The sequence below is a fragment of the Octodon degus genome, unplaced genomic scaffold, assembly GCF_000260255.1.
Source record: "Octodon degus isolate 3935 unplaced genomic scaffold, OctDeg1.0 scaffold00014, whole genome shotgun sequence".
NCBI lineage: Eukaryota > Metazoa > Chordata > Mammalia > Rodentia > Octodontidae > Octodon > Octodon degus.
Genome location: NW_004524590.1, coordinates 9,227,285 through 9,245,047, shown reverse-complemented (window position 1 = coordinate 9,245,047; position 17,763 = coordinate 9,227,285). Strand labels below are relative to the sequence as shown.

Here is a 17,763-nt window from a genome sequence, read left to right as displayed (position 1 = left end):
TCTCTGAGAAGAATAGTTTCTATATTCAAAAATATACAAAATAAGCCCAACATTTTTTTATTTCTATACACAAACACACATGGTTTTCCCACTGCATTAAAAGGCAGACTATGGTGGGGTGTAGTCACGCATGCCTATAATCCGAGAACTTGGGAGACTGGGGCAGGAGAACTACTGTGTGTTTGTGGCCAGCCTGGGATGTGAGTTCAAGGCCAGCCTGGGCAACAGAGTGAAACTCTGCCTCAAGAAAATGGGAGGGAGGCAAATTACTTAAAATTTAGAGTTTTGGGATATACAGGTAGTTCTTGGGAAATAGTAAACATTTTGTATCCCAGTAAAAGTGAACTAAAATATATAAATTCCCCTGCCACATGAGCAGGTAAGGCTACATAATATTTATTGAATACTTTTACTTAAACTCAAAAGTTAAACTGATATATGCACTTTGACCCTTACATGATGATTATTTATTCTTTGAACCTATCAATATGTTAATACCTGCAGGCCATTAGAGCAGTGTAACTTTCCATTTTAAACTATCTTGAGAAAAATACGACTATGCTTTTCCTAAGATATTACCCTTCAAAAAGAGTATGTTTGCTATAACATCTAATCATAAATTTTCTCATGAACATAATCTTCATTTATCTACATTCCTAAAATTAATGCATATAACATAATAAAAAGAAACCTAGAAATACTTTATTTTTGAAAAGTTTTTAGTTCTAGTCAGTTATTACAAAGGTCCCTTGAGATATGCAATAAGTAACTCCTGCCTTTTTCTCAAACACTAATAAAATTGCTAGAGTACACATATATTACTTACATTTTAATTTAGAACATCAACTATAGATTCAAAGTCATCCCTTTGCTTCACCCTGATGAAAGCCTACCTTTTCTTGTCTCAGAGGCTCTTAAGTAAGATATTTAACAAACTTCCGAAGTTTAAAACTAAAATATAATTATATAAATATATAAATATATAGCCTACAGGTAGAAGTGGGACAGTACTTGCCTAGTATGTGTAAGCAAGGCCCTAGTTCAATCCCAAGCACTGTTAAAAAAAAAAAAACAAACAACTCAACCCAACACCCAACACAACCCAAACAAACCAAACCAAAACAAAACAAAAATAATGTTCTCAAAAATGCAGGTGGGAAACTCATACTGCTGAGCCATGAAGTATTATCATGGTAGCCTTTTCTTAATAACCAGTGGTGGCTTTTCTAAACACTGCCAGCTCTGACCTGTGCTGCTAAAACAAAAGGAAGGGACTGAGAGCCTGTAAATGCTGAGCTGACAGAGCTCCCGAGGAGCTCTTTCCCACAGTGCTCCGCATCACAGAGGATACAGGGAAGCCAGTGCTACTGTTCCCCACGGAGCCCTGCCATAGGGAGGCCATTCACTAAGCTCCTTCAATGGGGTTTCTACAATCTGATTCTGCGCTGTACACGGCAAGGGCCCATTGGTCACTCCACCATTTCTCCTACCAGAAGGAGAACTAGACTTAGTAGCGCCTTGTACAATAATTGACAGGGCAATACTTGCTCAATTCCCAGGGCTGGTACAGACAACAGAATGATATGAATGTTGTTCCACTGGAACACAGCACAGGGTATTCTGGGAAAAAATGTGATTGATTTTCTGCAGAAAGTCTTTGTTTTCTCCTTCATTATTCTACTCTACTCTTCCACCTCCATTCCAGCTAGGCAAAAGGAACACTTAGGACTGTTCCTTTAAGAAGGAGAAACAGTATTACTCTTGCCAGCTGAACAAACAAGGAAAACCACTCCGCAGCGCTCTCAGTTTTCTGCTGTCATAACTGAGGTCCACACGTTGATAGAGGTTTCTCGTCCACCTTTTCTGGGAAACTTCATTTCACAGGCTTGTTCATCCCTAAGAATCCCAGGTGAGGCTTGAGAAAGTCAGATCTCCAGCTCCTTCCTAACTTACTTAGCATCTTCAGGGGAAAGACGCTGGAATGCCTTTAGCAAGCACCCCAGTACTTCTTATGATGAGTTAAGTTTCAAGAACACTGAACCTGTAGTTATGTTCACGTTCAGAAAAAATAAAAGCCTATTCCTCTTTTCTCCCTGAGTTTCAGAAACTAGAATATGGAATACAAGAAATAAACAGCACATATTAAGCTAAAACTCAGTTTCTGTTGCATGCTAACGAATTAGGGCAGCTAAACAATATATGAAAATGAGCTATCTGGTGGTAATTATTAAATTGTCATCCTGAGGGCTGGTGGCACTAGCTTAAGTAACTCCTGTTTTGGAAGTATAATCTTTCCTTCTACCTAGAAATTTTGCAAAATGATCTTGTTTGACATGTGCTACTAAAGATCTGTACAAACTGAAGTGGCTCTGCCCAAAATGCAAAAAGCAATGATTGCGAAGACCCCAGGTCTTCACAAAGGCCTAAAAAGAAAGCCAAGGGGACTGGACAGCCCACTTCCTTCACGCTCATCTCCGAGCGTGTTATCCAACAGAGAGCAACCAGCATGTGGAGGCGAGTGGGTGAATGCAGCACGCAGCAGCGCCATAAATGAAAGCAGCACCGTGTAATTTCACAGTGGTGGACACAGGAGAGAAAAGTATGCTTACAAACTGGTATATATTACCTGGTGTAAAACTTACTGTAACTGCTTTTAACTTAAATAGTTTACGTGGAAATTTATTTTCCAAACAGGAAAGGCAAATCCTGAGAGGCCCACAACAGCACAAAAGGAAAGAAAAGGAAACAAAAGCTAAGGTAGTACATCTGAAGCATACAACCCAAGCCAGGCAACCCCCAAGGACAGGAGCACACAGTGTGGCATCAGTGCTTCTCCCCGCAGTGTGGACTTGGCACGAGGAACTACAAATGGCATGTTTCAGGGCCAGAACTCACAAGAACAAAGACTGAACAAGAAAGGAGGGAGAGAGCTCAGGGAGAGTGAGGGCAGAACCCGAGGAGACAGAATGAAGGAGAGAGGGGACAACATGCAATGTCTCATGCAAGGACCTCGGTGGGGGCAAGTGAGCACCGGGTAACACTCGGCGAGAACAGAGGACCAGAGAAGTGAGACACACCTCAATCACAGAAACAAACCGCTTACCCTCCGCTTTAGTGGTAGTACCATCTTTAAGCAAATTAAAAAACAAGGGAAGGGATAACAGGGAACAGTTAGTAACATTCAAAAAATTAAAAAAGCAGAATGTTATTAGCTACTAAAAAACCAAAAGTACAGTTTCAAACAAAACACAAAAGGAAACAAGTTCAACAGCAAAGCAGAATCTGAAGCATGTAAGTGCACTGCAGACTAAAATTAGCTTAGCACAGTGTAACGGGTTTTTTGCTTTTGGAGAACAAAACACGAAAGGGCAGAGCAGGGTTGTGCCTTGGCTGAACAATGACTGTGGTTGTAGACAACCCTTCTCCTCTACGAGTTCATTCTCCCTGAAAGAAAGGACTAACAGAATGCAGGGAGCAGCAGAAAGGGACTGAAAGGGGGGGTACTGAGGGTCCCCCACAGGGCAGAGGCAAGTGAGAGCTCAGAGGCTGGCTCTAGCAACGCCTACCCAACTACAGGCCCAGCAGCAGCACAGCAGCTGGCTAGCTCAGTACCTGAGTCCAGGCCTACGTACTCCATGTCTTCCCTCATGTGTCTGGATTCTAGAAGTTCGGAAAAGGATTGTCAGCTTTAATGGCATACTTGTGCGCGCGCGTCACCTGTCAACCTAAGCAGTAACTGGATGGCTCTTCAGCAGGATTATGTTCCATTTCAGGTTTTCAGTTCTGTTTTGGGACATAATAAGGAAGTACAAGGAGACCTCCCAGGAAACAAGGGACAGCATCTGAGCACTGCCTCGCGCCGCATGAAGCGTCAGTGCGGGGCTGAGCTGCCCTCAGCACTTCGGGAAGGCACTGCTCAGAATGAAGACTCGGGGCTTTCACTAGCACTGGTGAAGTCTACTCGTTTCACATTCAAACACCCCAAATAATCATACAGGAACAGGCATGGCGGCACACGCCTGTAATCCCAGCACTTAGGAGGCTAAAGCAGGAGGACCACCGTCAATCTGCGGCCTGCCTGAACTGTATAGTGAGACCCTGTCTAAAAAAAGAAAATAGGGAGTTGGCTAACGGTGGACTTAACTCATTTTTCAGCACGGAAACAAATGCTAATTATAAGTACTACAGGTGCGCCAAAAGACTATGTCATCAGAGCAGCGATGAGCTGTGGCTTCTCCCTTGCTCAAAGATTACATCAAGAGAGCATGGTGACACCCCACACACGGGTACCACAGTTCAGAGGGGAAAAGGAGCGCCCTGCCGGGGCTTCTCCCGCAGCACTGCGCACACGAAGTACTCCCACGCAGAACACCTCGCTGAGGGGCTGTGTGCTCCGGGTCACACATACAGTCATGCTCTGTCACAACGCTGCTTTCTTCTACCTAACGAGAGTTTACAAAAGACTTTCTTCATATCCTCTCACTGTTCCTCATGGGCCTCAACCCAGTGGTCATTACTGTAAGCGACTCAGAGATTTCACGGCCTGCTGGAGGTCACAGAGCCAGGAGGCGGCAAACCCAGCAATTTCTCTGCAGTTTGCTGCTCACTGTGCTCCCCATGGACGGGGCATTTCAGGGTTTAGTTTCAGTGCCAACTGGGGAATTCTAGCAGGCCACCAGAAAATCCATTTCAGCATTTCACATTTAAAATGTATTTTCTTAACTCAAAGTAGAACTCGGCCATGTCTTCAGATTAAGAGACTGAATGACCTGACTTTTACAAAATTATAATAAAATAAACCATCGCCTTATAAATACTGGTTGTTACGTGTCTGTTAAAAAAAATGAGTCACGGACCTACCACTATTGCCAAACATCAAACTTCTGGAAAAGAACGATTTAAAACCTCTTTGGGGCAATCATTCAAGTGGGGGTGTTTCTCTCAGGTGACCACAGGAGGACAACACTGCTAAGTATAGGTGTGTTATGCTGATTAAAGGAGTCCATCACTTCCCCTTTTGAGTCTTCTTGTGACTTCCCAACTCTGAGAAACAAACTGCAGTGACTACTGCTAAGTCCGTCACTGAGACTCCTGGTCCTGTTTTTCCAGTGCCAGGAGCTAGAAGGGGAGGGGGTAAGCTATGTAGGGGAGGGGGTGAGCGGGTCAGCTGTGGTGTGAGTACCGGCTGGGCTTGCCATTGAGGAGGACAGAGCTAGGGGAGGACATGTGCAGGGCCACCAAGCCTGTGAGCCACTGGCCTTGCTCCTTATTAAAGAGGATGAAGCTCCAAGGAAAAGCAACCCTTGACAGAAGGTGGCTGGGAGCTCGCACCAAAGTTCTAAGTCAGACTGGCCCCGCAACAGTAAGACTTCCTCAGTTGTGGTGGTCTATAACCCGCGCAGAGGTCAGGCTAGCTTGGACAGCAGATGGGGGAGGAGGGGGAGTGTTTTTGGTTACCTAAAGATGCGTAAGACCCTGGAGGGAGAGCTGCTGCAGAGCTGAAGGGCATGGTGCCTGAAGTGGAGGAGACTTTGGATTTGGCACTGGCTGCAGCGTTCACGTCAATATCACTTCGTGATCGCTGGAGGGACCCAGTCGTCGACACAGATTTGGTGCTAACTGTAGAAGCTTTGGAGATAAAGGAGAAAATGCCAGTGAGGACTATATAGAAATATTTTTCTTTTTTTCTTTTAAGAATACAAAAATAGAGAATTTTCAAAATATGTTGTTAAAACATGATGACTTGATTTTCTCGAAAACAAATACAAGTACCAAGGGCTGAAGTCCACAGGACTGATCAGAAGTTTCTCCTGTCTTAATGGGGGAGTTTAGCCAATGATGAAGGCAACCGGGTACCCAGACTACAATGTTATCTACTATACTTATTTTCTTGTAATTGACTATATCACCTCCCAATATTCCTTAATTTGGGGTACTTGAGATGAAAAAAAAAATTATGGTCTGTCTGTCTGCCAGCCTTCTCAAGATGTGGTGCGAATATGCAGGCGGCCAGACGCCCTCCCCTTCCAGGAAACCGGCCCTTCGTCTTCTCAGGACCACCACGTTGCTGCCTGGAGGAACATCAAGAGTGAAGAGTCCACAGGGCATCGCTCACCCATGATGTGAACTGAGAGAGCAGCAGCACTACTTGTGGCGGCCGCACCCCCTGCGGGGAAGGGCAGGGGAGATCAGAGCTGAGTGTGCACTGGCCTCAGTCATCCTGGCAACCGGACCAGAGCTCTGCTCAGTGCGTGAGAGCACACGGCACAGCCGGGGGCGGGTAGAGACTTCCTGTGCTGAGCAGGTCTGCAGGGTCTGCGGGGCTGAGCCAGACCCCCCGGATGGGGACAGGTGCCCTCAGCCAGCCCTGCGCTGCTCCTCTTACCTCTAGAGGTGGTACTGCCAGTAGGACTTCTTTTGGAAGAGAACGGCCGACTAAAAAGCAAGGTACACACGTTTATTATTAAAAATGTACTCTATTAGCAGTAATACAAAGACTATGCCAGAAAATTGTAACAATAATTACTTGAGAGTTTTCAGAGTTTTTCAGACAGTATGGGCCAGGATCTTATAAACTGAGTTCTGATGGAGCTTCAGGACTGCAGTTGGTACTACCATAATCACTAGAGAAAGATCTAAAACTGCAGGGCAAAGATGGTGAAGCACCAAGTTCCAGGTTTCTCAGTTCATCTGAGTTAACACTGACGACCTCTCAGAAGACTCACCCTGCCCTGTAATTTACTATTTTTTTCTTTTTCAAAATTTTTTTATTTAGTACATGTTTGCAGTACATAAAAATTATATTCATGTGGGGAACCAGCACCTGAACATAGCACAGCTCTTTCTGTAATTTTCTAAGCTAGTCTGAGACTGGCTGCCAGTTAGCCGAATACATTTAAGAAGACTACTTACAGCAGGGTCCACGGCCACCTTACCAGCATCACAACCCACCTGAAGATGGTGAACTGTGATAGGAACACTCACACAGAAACACAGCTGGAATTCACATGCAGCAACATGAAATCCACACTGCCACACTGTGACCACAAAGCCAGGCCCCTTACTTGAGACTTTCTTGAGAGCTAGAAGATGAGCGGTCAGACTGTGGCAGAGACACGATGCTGTCTGAGTTCTTCAAGTGTGACTGCAGGGCTTTCTGGTACGAGGACTCCAGGGTGTGGTACAGGTGCTCTGCCTCTCTGCTGAAGTGACTGTGGAAGCCCCAGTAACACCTAGGCAAAGACAAGCTCTTGTTCCAGGGCCAGCCTGGCTGCTGCTATCAGTAGCAGGGTACAAGGGAAAGGGATGAAAAAGGAGGTGTCACAGCATACTGGCCTCCTCACACTGGACAAGTCACTTAATTTCTCTGAACTTCAGCCCATGCACAGAACAGGAAATAAATGATCTTAATTTACAAGACTAGGGGCCTGAGGAAAGGCAGAGCTAAAACACACAGAACCACACTTAGAACGCAAGATGGAATCATTAGTGGGGGCTTTACAGATGCAATTTGGCATTCCTTGATTTGAGTGCTTAAAACTGCCGAGTATCACTGTAACAGAAAAAAGTTCAGAGCTACATGAAATCTGTAGCACTTTAAAACTATAAAAATCTTGAGGTAGGAGAATACAAGGATCAAAACAGCACACTACATAGATAATTAACAAATCCATTTGCAGTTTTTCGCAACTATGAATTCTGTCACTTGGTAGGAACTGTTCAAAATGAATTTGGGGTAAATACTGCAGAGTTATAATCCGGAAATAAGGGGAACATAACTGCGAGGTAGTCAAAATGTAGTATTAGATCAGGATGTATTAATGTGACCCAATAAACTGCAATATTTCAGGTAAGACAAGATTTTAACCTGTGTCAACTAGAAGAGTTGGTCAATTAGGGAAGTGTGGAAAAAACGACAAAGACAGAACTGGCAGCCGCGATCTGTTTCTTCCTGCCCTGCTAGGCATGGAACACAGGGCCTCATGCACGCTAGCTAAGCACTCTACTGAGCTACCGTCAAGCCCTGAGAGAGTAAATCTTAGTATCAGACCTCTTTACAATCACATGTCCAAATCACTCCCCAGGAGTTAGGATCCTGGGGCAATGGCCACATGACCGCAGTGCGCTCAGCCCCGATGACACACGCCCCACCACTGTGAGATCAAAACAGCACATGAGCCCTGAGACAATCCTGAATATTGCTAACCTAACACCTGCACCATAATTTACTTATCTGCAAAGATATGACTGTGGGGAGAAAATCCCATGAGCAAGACTTTTCATGGTAAATCAATATAAGTACTCAACCAACCTTATAACAAGAAAAGAAAAAAAAATACTAGAGGAATATTCTGAAATGGGCTCTGGGGTCAAATTCCAAAATTACTGAAGAATATCCAAATACATTTATGGGCTTTTAATCCATACAAGCACACAGAACACAACAGCTAATTTAAGCACAGTGGTATACAATAACAACTTACTTTCTGGCTTCTATCCTTGCTTCAGAATCAGCGTCATGTATTCCCTTCTTTATTGTTTCTGCTAATACTGATATGTGTCTAGATACATAGAAAAGAAAGCAATGACAATCACAAACAGAAGGTTTTCTGTGGATGCAAACAAGCTTGTGAATCAACTTCAGAATAGCTGTGCAGAAGGGGAACAAGGTCAGACAACTGACCTGAAACCCAGGGGACGTGAATGCCCCTTCAGGTCCTCCTCCTTACCTAGGCCCAATCCCTCTGCCAAAGTCCCATCCTAAGCTCACTTAAGGAAACACATGGTCTGCTCTCTTCTGAGTTTTTTTATCACAGGTGACTTTCTCAGCCTATACTATGTAGCTCAATCTTTTATAAACTTTAGCCACAAAATCCTATCTTGCCATGGTCAGTTAGTTTCTATAAAAATGATGAAATGATAATAATCTTAACACTAAAGAATTTGTCTGCACATTTCAATAATGAAACAATGTATTTTTTAAGTTCTATTACTGTTTAATATTAGCTTCTGTTTTGAAGGGACAAGGTCTTGGTATATTGCCCAGGCTGGTCTTGAACTCAAAATTGTCCTGTCAGCCTCCCAAGGGGCTGGGGCTTCAGACATGTGTCACTGTATCCATTTTAACATAAATAATTTTTAAAAATCACTTAACTATTTCATAAACACATGTTGTCTATTGTTGCCAGTTTAGTGTAGCTTAACTGAAAAGAAATTACCAACATAGGTCTCACAAAGTAATAGAATCTTAAGATAAGGAACATGACTACAATGAATCGTTTCAACATGTTCATAGAACAAAGACGGACTTGACCAGCACTTCCAAGTCCTTGCCTCGTTCTTTTAACAAATACTGAGGAGTCAGTCACCTGGTACAGAGGTGAACAAGTCACATCTGAGTTCCATGTGCTTTTCTGTTCTGCTCACCTGCCACACATTAAACCCCTCACTTCCCACCTCTAAGTTCCAAAGCCATCAACTGATAAAGAGGGTGTAATATCCAAGAGACTAATGTGCAGGATAGTACTGGAAAAGGTATGTGACTTTCTTCTAGATTCAAAGTATTTCCAGATGGAATTTTACCTCTAGAAGGCTTAGTTTTGTTTCCTTTTAGATTGTTGCTATGTGTTACAGAATTTGTTACACTTAAAATTTCATTATTTATCAACTATTTGCTAGACTGCAAAGCTCTTCCAGAGTCTATAATATCCTATGGGGGGGGGGGAATACCATGGCAGATCATCAGCTATCGTCTCCAAATTTAACTGAGCATGATAGACCAAAAATTGACAAGAAGCAAAACTGTCAAAGACGAAATCTCAAAATGAAGATATGCTTCTTTGAAAAGTCTGCCACAATCATCTTTTTTAATTATAATGAATGGAAGTCACCATACACCAGCCCAAGTAAGAAAAACCACTGAACATCCAGAGGGAGGAAAAAGGGAATACTCTGAGTGAAATTCTCTTAAGCACCTGAAAGGTACAGAGTACCTGCTCCGAGCAGCTTTAAGCCTTGCCCTCTGGATCTGATAGGTACGCTAAGCAACATGACTGCCATCAATAAAGAGTTGCTCCTGGTTCTGTAGCTATCTGGTCTCATTTGCCCACATTCTGGGCACGCTAATATTTCAGTGACACTCGCTGAAAAGTTCCGCAATTGTGATGTGGCTCACATCAGCAGAAATAACCACAGTCAAGCAAACAAATGCTTAGATTCTATCACTTCTTATCCAAGGTGGGCTGGGCTGCTTTTAGGGGGACTCACTCTCAAGACTCAATCCAGAGGAAGAAAGTTTCAAATCAGACATGCTCTTACCTTTCCAGTGAATGTGTCTGCCATTCTTGTAAAAGCAAATCTAAAAATTCAAAACAGCGCCTGAAAAGTATTAAGAAATATATGCCTTAGTCACACACACACACACACACACACACACACCAGTCAAATTAAAAAAGCTGTTTTTTTCTTAACTGATTCTATACTACTACCTATAATGGCTTTAATTTGTATAATGAAGATAAAACATAATATGAAGAAAATCAGAACTGACTGAAAGCCAAAGCAGATAAAAGTGTGGAGGCACAGGTAGGGGCCACAGGGACAAGAGGTCAGGACAGAAAGAGTTCGCTCTAATCTGAGTTTCATAGTGACATTACTGAAAGGCTCTATCATCATCGTCTGTTTTTATATTATCCTAATACTACATTAATACAGAGTGTAAACATGCAGAGATTAATATTTGTTACTAAATTAGGGAATTGCTCTATTAATTTTACAGAATCTCTACAAAAACAACAGAAAATATTTTGGAAAACTAAGTGTTCGCCACATTTTCCTGCTAAGGTCCTAAGTAGTTCTTAATATAACTTTTCTAATAGCTATTCAGCTGCTTTCAACATCCTTTTTGAAGCCTCATTTCTGTGGTCTTTCTTGGTCTGATTAGCATCACAAAAATGATTCAAAGTCTCACTTCCTGGGGTTACACCACCAGCTTCCTGCCTCTCAGTAATTTCCACCTTCTGACTTCCTATCTTTGTGGGAGAAAATTACAGTAATCCTAGGAATCCACTCTAGGAAAAGCAAACAGCTTGTATTCTTTCAATAGTAAAGTGACTAGATTTTCCTTCCCATGATCCTCCCAATTCAGCGCCTAACCCATATAATTAATCATCCCATTAGGCTTCAATCGTCCCTGGCCCTTTGGTACACGACACAGACACAGTAACACCCAGAACGCAGCCTGGAACGCGGAGTGCCGAGCAGCAGTACCAGGCTCCGGGAGCACAGGGTCTCCCACAGCACCTAGGGGAGTCGCGCAGCCGGGCCTGGGCTGGCGATGCAGTGTGAGCGCTGCTGAAGCAACAGCCCTCGAAGGAAAACACATGAAACTGCCCACACCACTGCTTCACTGTTGTTTTCCTATTCAAACCCAACCCAGACCTTGCTGATTCTACTTCCATTGTCTTGCCCAGGCCATTTCTTAGTCAGACTTTTTTTTTCTTCACCTATTCCTTCCTACTCATCTTTAGAAAACAGTAATTCATTGATGAAGCTGCTTAGGAACATATCATCTGGCTTTAATCACCACCCTAAGCAAATTCCTAATCCACAGCACATACACTGTCATTCATTCTTAAATCATTTATCATTGTTTTTATTCTCAAACTCATAGAAGTCAAAATTCAGAAGCAGAGAGATCAGCGGCCACCAGGTGCTAGGAAATTGGGAATCTTCGGAGATGTTGATCAAACAACATAAAATTTCATTTAGGAAGAAAAAGCTTTAAGAAACCTATTGTACATTGTGCTAACTTCAGTTAATGATACATTGCAAACTTGAGGTTGCGCACACAGTTTTTAAAGGTTCTTACCATATAAACCAAGTATGTGAGGTAATGAATATGTTTAATATTTGATTTAACCATTCTACAATGTGTACCTATATCAACACACCACCTTGAACACCATAAATATATGCGATTCACTCATGTTAATAATAGATGAACACTGGCCTGTGTCATCTTCAGGAAAGTCTTCTTGTTCATAGATGATGGCAGGAAGAAGGTGACACCCCAGAAAAGGAAGCAAGCAATAGGCAACTAAGGTAAACTAGCGCTACACCTTGTATTTTTAGGACAGGGTCTACAGGGTCTCACTGCGTAGACTGGACTTGTAGTGATCTGCCTGTTTTCAGCCTCCCAAGTGCAGGGATTATAGGCGTGCACCACCACACCTAGTCTCAATTGCCATCTCAGGACTCTTTCACTAGGCTGGCGTCCAGAAACAGAGCTATGGGAATGAGGCCAAAAGGCCTCTGCTCAAACTTGCTTTTCAGTTACCCAACAAGCCTCCTGACAGGTCCACTGATAGGCTTAGTGTCGGCTATGAATTTTGTAATAATCTACACACAACTACATTAGGCTGCAAAGATGGTCTATAGACATTAATACTTGACTCAACAGTGAAGAATTGCCAATCTGAATCACGAGAGTACAGCTATCACTCTTCACTTGTCCTCTAGGGTAGCTCACCAGGATAAAAAACAAGACAAGGGGTTGGGAACAAAGTCATCACTAGTTAGCCAGGTGGTAACTGCCTATACTGTCTCCTGGTTATACCTCTCAAATCCACCTGCCAGAGCCAAGTGACTGGGACAGGGTTTGGAGTCACAGTCCCAAAATCACTACCAAGTGGTGAAAACAGACTTCCTCCTATCCATCTCTGTACATAACTGCAGCCACTGGTGTTTGTGGTATTGATTTGTTTTGCAGGCGTATTTGCTCAGAGTGAAGCAGGGCAACAGCACAGTATCAGGAAGAAGGATACAAGGATCTTCTCCTTTCATTACCACGTCCCACACACACACACACACACACACACACAGACAGACATCCTATTTCTATTCCCAAAATATTTAGATTTTTATCTTTTGACTTAAACCATTTATTGCAGAATCTGTAATCATATTAAACATTTCAAACCATATTAAACGTTTTATCCACAAAAGAGCATTTAGAGTTTGTTCTGGTTTCCATGCAATTCAAAAATAATCAGGAAGTACTTTAAAAATTTACCTTCTAACTGCAACAGACTTAGAGGTACAGTTGCTTGTTATGACAGGTATTAACCTAGGGATGTGTGTGTGCTGTGGAGAAGAACAAAACACAGGTGAGCAGCTGCAGGCACGCAAACAGTGAAACAACGAAGAGGACTGCTTCCTTCCTAGCCAAGATGTAAACGCCAGTGAAGTTTTTAACGTCAAAGGCCACCATATAATTATGGGGCAAAGGAGAAGCAACATGAAATGTATAAATTAGCCTAAAAATCAAAGGAGTCACTGGTATAAAGTCTAAGTTTTCTTGGCACGCTGAAAAGGAGCCACACATCAACATATTCTCACACTATTTCAGTGAGAATGTACAGCAATAGTTTCGTGTTTAACATCTGAAGTAGGCAGTATAAGCAAGAACAAGAACTAAAAATAGTACAAAGTAGCCCAAAGTAACAAAAAAGAACATTCTGGGTAGGTTTTAGCATCATCAAGCTCCAAAGTTTTACGTTTCCTCTGGGGAAAATGTGGGGTGACTTAGAAACTTTCACTTTAAGCCTTGCTGAACAACTGAGATTTGCTGAAAATCTGTACATTCATTACTTAGATAGTTAAGTAAGAAGAACAGCAGTGGTGAACCTGCCACACAGGCCACAGTGGGCTGCCTACAAACTGAACTGAAAAGATAATTCTGTTTTTGTGCTTATATGAAATTAATTTTACAAGTTTTGGATAAGTTGGAAAACTATAAGCACAATACATAACATGGGAAAACTGCAATTATGAAGTGGTATCAGAGACATAATAAAATATGCCTAGCAGTAGGGGTGGCTGTTCACATACTTAAAACCAAGGTTGAGTGCGTGACTGTGCAACACACGTCCACAGTTCACACTTAAGATGGTGAAAAGCCCAGTGTGCTACGATTAGGGGAAAAACGATTAGGGGAAAATTCAATCTTGGATATAAATCATGATTCCTATGATCTATAATTAATAAGAAATGTCTGCTACGTATCTACCATCAAAATTGACCGAGTGCTTATTTTATATACAACTCTATAACCTACTTACCCGAATGATTAACCTAATAGCTACAACACCAGAAGTGGCCATAATTTTGGCACTGTTGGGGATTAAATTAAAGATGGTTGGCATAATGGCTTCAGCTCCATGGTCAAACTTATTCCCCAGAACCGATGACAAATGCCTACAACAAGAAACGAATGTAAGTTTGTAGCTGTATTTGGCATCAGTAGTGAAGCATATAAACCTTTTAACATTTGAGAACCCTCATAAAAGTTATCAACAGAAAAAGGACTAAAGTAAAAATACTTTTGAAAATAATTTCATTTGAGTTTAACACATTTTGAGTTGATATTTTAATATTTGCTACAGGTGGTACTTCAACACAACATAAAATTTAGCGCCCACAAACAGGAAGATTGCTTCGATATTTTTTTTTTAACATTATGGAAAAAAGTAAAACACAATCTCCTAACAGCAAATTAACAAAAGTTAATACAATGCATATTGTTATCTTTATAGTAGTTACTCAGAATGCAAGATATGGGCATATGAAATTCTGCAATCAATATTAACACAAACCTTCCTTTTCAATGAACTAAGAGACCCTAGGAGTATAACTAATTTCCTTTTCTTTCTTTTCCCTTCCTTCCTCTCCTCTTTCCTCCATCCTATTTCACTTATCCTTTTGAACAATTTTTTCACATTTCACCATATCTACTCTTTTAGTTTCTCATACCAGGGAGACAATACAATGTTTATACAAGCAAGTCTGATTTATTTCACTTATGAGGATGGTCTCAGGTTACACCCATTTACCTATAAAAGTCCAGTCTGTCCTTCTTTGTGGCCTAGTACTCTATTGTACAAAAAGACCACATCTTTTTAATTCATTTCTCAGTTGATGGGTATGTGGATTGTTTGCAAGATTTTGCCATGAAAAGTTGTGCTACCATAAACATGGGTGCACATGTATTTCTGTGGTATGATGTTTTTAATTCTTCTGAGAAGATACCCAGAAGAGTTATACCTACATCAAATGGGAGCAGTAATCCCAGCTTCCGGAGGGATCTCCACACTGAATTCCATAGTGGCTGCACTGGTCTGCACTCCCACCAACAGTGCAGAAGGGTTCCTTTTCCCCAACATTTGCTATGGCTGCTTTCTTTTTTTTTGTGTGTGTGTGTAACCGGGGATTGAACTCAGGCCCTTGTGCTTGCCAGGGAAGCGCTTATTCCATTGAGCCATCTCCCCAGCCCTATGGCTGCTTTCTTGATGATACTATTCTTTCTGGGGTGAGATGAAGTTTTAGTATTGTTTTCAATTTGCATTTCTCAAATGACCAATGATAATGGAAATTTTTTCATCATAATTGCTTGCCATTTGTATTTCTTCATCTGAGAAGTGTGTACTCATCTCAGATGCCCATTTTTGGTTTGGGTCTTTGAATTTGGGGGGGGGGATTGATATTTTTCAATGCTTTGTATGCTCTAGATATAAGTCTTGTGTCTGAGGGACAATTGGCTAAAATTTTTTCCTACTCTGTGTGTTGTCTTTTCACTCCATTGGTGATTTTTGATGTGCATAAGCTTTCTAAATAAGATGAGATAGATACCAGTTGTTGATTCTTTGAGGTATTTCCCATAAAAACAACTGAAAAATATGCATAGTTTGGAAAGTAGCTATTAGCCAAAGAACTTTTGCTTAATCATTTTCAACTAAGTCCTAAAATAGAAAAAAAAATAACACCACTACCAACCCCCCAAACAATCATATATTAGTAATAAACATGAAAACTATCAGGTGGGGTAGTGTATGCCTATAATCCCAGCTGCTCAAGAGAGGTTGAGCCAGGAGGATCACAAATTTAGGGTCAGACTCACAACTCAGTGAACTCTGTCTCAAAACAAAACAATAAAATGGGCTAGGGATGTAGCTCAAGGGTAGACTGCTTGCACAACTCCTCCCCTCTCCGAAAAAAAAAGAAACTCCTCTGTGTCCCTTTAACATAATAGATTTCTACTTCAATATTTGCGTGCCCCTAAATGTTAAATAGCTCTACTGCTTTCTGGTTGTTCTTCTGATATTGTCTAGGATAACTAGAATTAAACATCATTTAATACCTGGCTTTATAATTGTATACCCACCGTACTCTTCTAGAAACAAAAATTCTGATAATCATATAGTATCTTGTAAACAAAAGCCAATGAAAAAAATCTGATAGGTCTATGGAATTTCATTTTTTAATATTTAATATCAATAACTGCTTCAAGTTTTAGGCAGAGAAGTCCTTACCCCAACGTGATACATGTCTCCCTCACCACCTGAGACCGAAGATCCTTAGCAGAGAGTTTAAAGGCTCCATCCAAAAGACGCAAATGTTGAAAGAAGTTATCATAATCAGCCGCACCAGCCAAAAGTAAAGATCTAATCTTTTTTAGCTAATGGGATAAGGTAAGTCAAGATATACAAGACAATTCTTAATACAGATACACAAAACAACAGAAGTCAAAAATATAAGGTCAACATTATAGTTCAACTGATATAGAAAGTTTTCTCCAAGAGAATTCAGTAAATTACATATTACCTACCTACCTACCTTTCTAGTACACCAAACAAATCTACATATTGCAACTAAGATGAAGTAAATTTTAAAATGTTATATCTGTGATAAATAACTATAGTTTCTATAAAATTTAACTGGAAATTTTAGTATATTTACAGATTCTATGACATCAATGGTAACTAAAAACCATTTTGGATTGTGAAAAGCCCTTTCCCTGTGTTTACTGGCCCCTACATTCCACTCCAATTGCATTTGATACATTTTTCACAAAAGCATTCCTTCGATAGTTCTGTATCATCCTCCACTACAACACTATGAACTGACTAATTTGAATTAGAAACTGAATACAATAGTAATTTTACCACTTATCTCACTGACCACCCAGTGTAAAATAGCCTTTTCAACTCAGACACCCGCATTTTAGTGGTAAGCTCACAGATTTTCCTTTATTTACTTCTAAAAATGAGGTGGTACCATTTTCTAGGCAACTTACATGAAGAATAAAAAGAATATTGAGGAATACACACTGAAAACACCACTAATAAGCTACCTTATTGGCAGAGTCACAGAATTAAAGTTTTGCTGCACCCAGGGCAGGGGCCATCACCAACCAGCCACTGGAAGGGCTGTGTGAGGATGACAAGTACACGTACGCTGTAAGTTGGCATGTTTCAAAAACATAAGTGAGGTGCTCTACTAAAAGGGAAAGTGTAATTATATTTAATGCCTACTTATTTAAAAATCATTAGAGCTCAGCTTCATAAAATATTTGGAATATTTAAAGCTAAAGAAAATAATCATTATGGATAAAAATTTAAAAAAATAAAAAGTAATCTAATTATAGAAAAAAAAAAGAAAACAATCACATGAAGTCAACAGCTTACAGCATTTACTCTCTGCTCCCAGTCATGCTTGTCATCAGATAGTATTTCTCTAATTTTGTTTATAGATTCTTCAAGGTCCCGGCTGGAATAAATCTGCAAGAAAAATTAATGTATAATCACTATTAGACACTTTGCAGCACAAAGACAATTTCTTAATTACTGTCCAGAATGCCCTCCCAGAACATGTAAGTACAGCAACAAGAAATTATTCCATTTTCAAACATCTTAAAATGAGCTTCAT

The 17,763-nt window shown here is 41.0% G+C and overlaps 1 protein-coding gene across 19 annotated transcripts in view; it reads right to left on the bottom strand.

The window, feature by feature from the left end:
• Clasp1 (cytoplasmic linker associated protein 1) overlaps window positions 1-17,763 on the bottom strand; it is a 264,734-nt gene that overhangs the window by 86,389 nt on the left and 160,582 nt on the right. For 13 of the 19 annotated variants that reach the window (XM_023709745.1, XM_023709750.1, XM_023709751.1 and 10 more), the window contains exons 11-20: window positions 17,523-17,615; window positions 16,368-16,513; window positions 14,121-14,256; window positions 13,073-13,143; window positions 10,318-10,377; window positions 8,484-8,561; window positions 7,065-7,232; window positions 6,386-6,435; window positions 5,458-5,628; window positions 3,613-3,660 (exon numbers count right to left, since the gene is read on the bottom strand). In XM_023709745.1, coding sequence (XP_023565513.1) covers window positions 3,613-3,660; window positions 5,458-5,628; window positions 6,386-6,435; window positions 7,065-7,232; window positions 8,484-8,561; window positions 10,318-10,377; window positions 13,073-13,143; window positions 14,121-14,256; window positions 16,368-16,513; window positions 17,523-17,615 — 1,021 coding nt within the window. The remainder of the gene's footprint in view (window positions 1-3,612; window positions 3,661-5,457; window positions 5,629-6,385; window positions 6,436-7,064; window positions 7,233-8,483; window positions 8,562-10,317; window positions 10,378-13,072; window positions 13,144-14,120; window positions 14,257-16,367; window positions 16,514-17,522; window positions 17,616-17,763) is intronic. The other 6 variants (XM_023709749.1, XM_023709756.1, XM_023709762.1 and 3 more) reach the window with 1 other exon arrangement.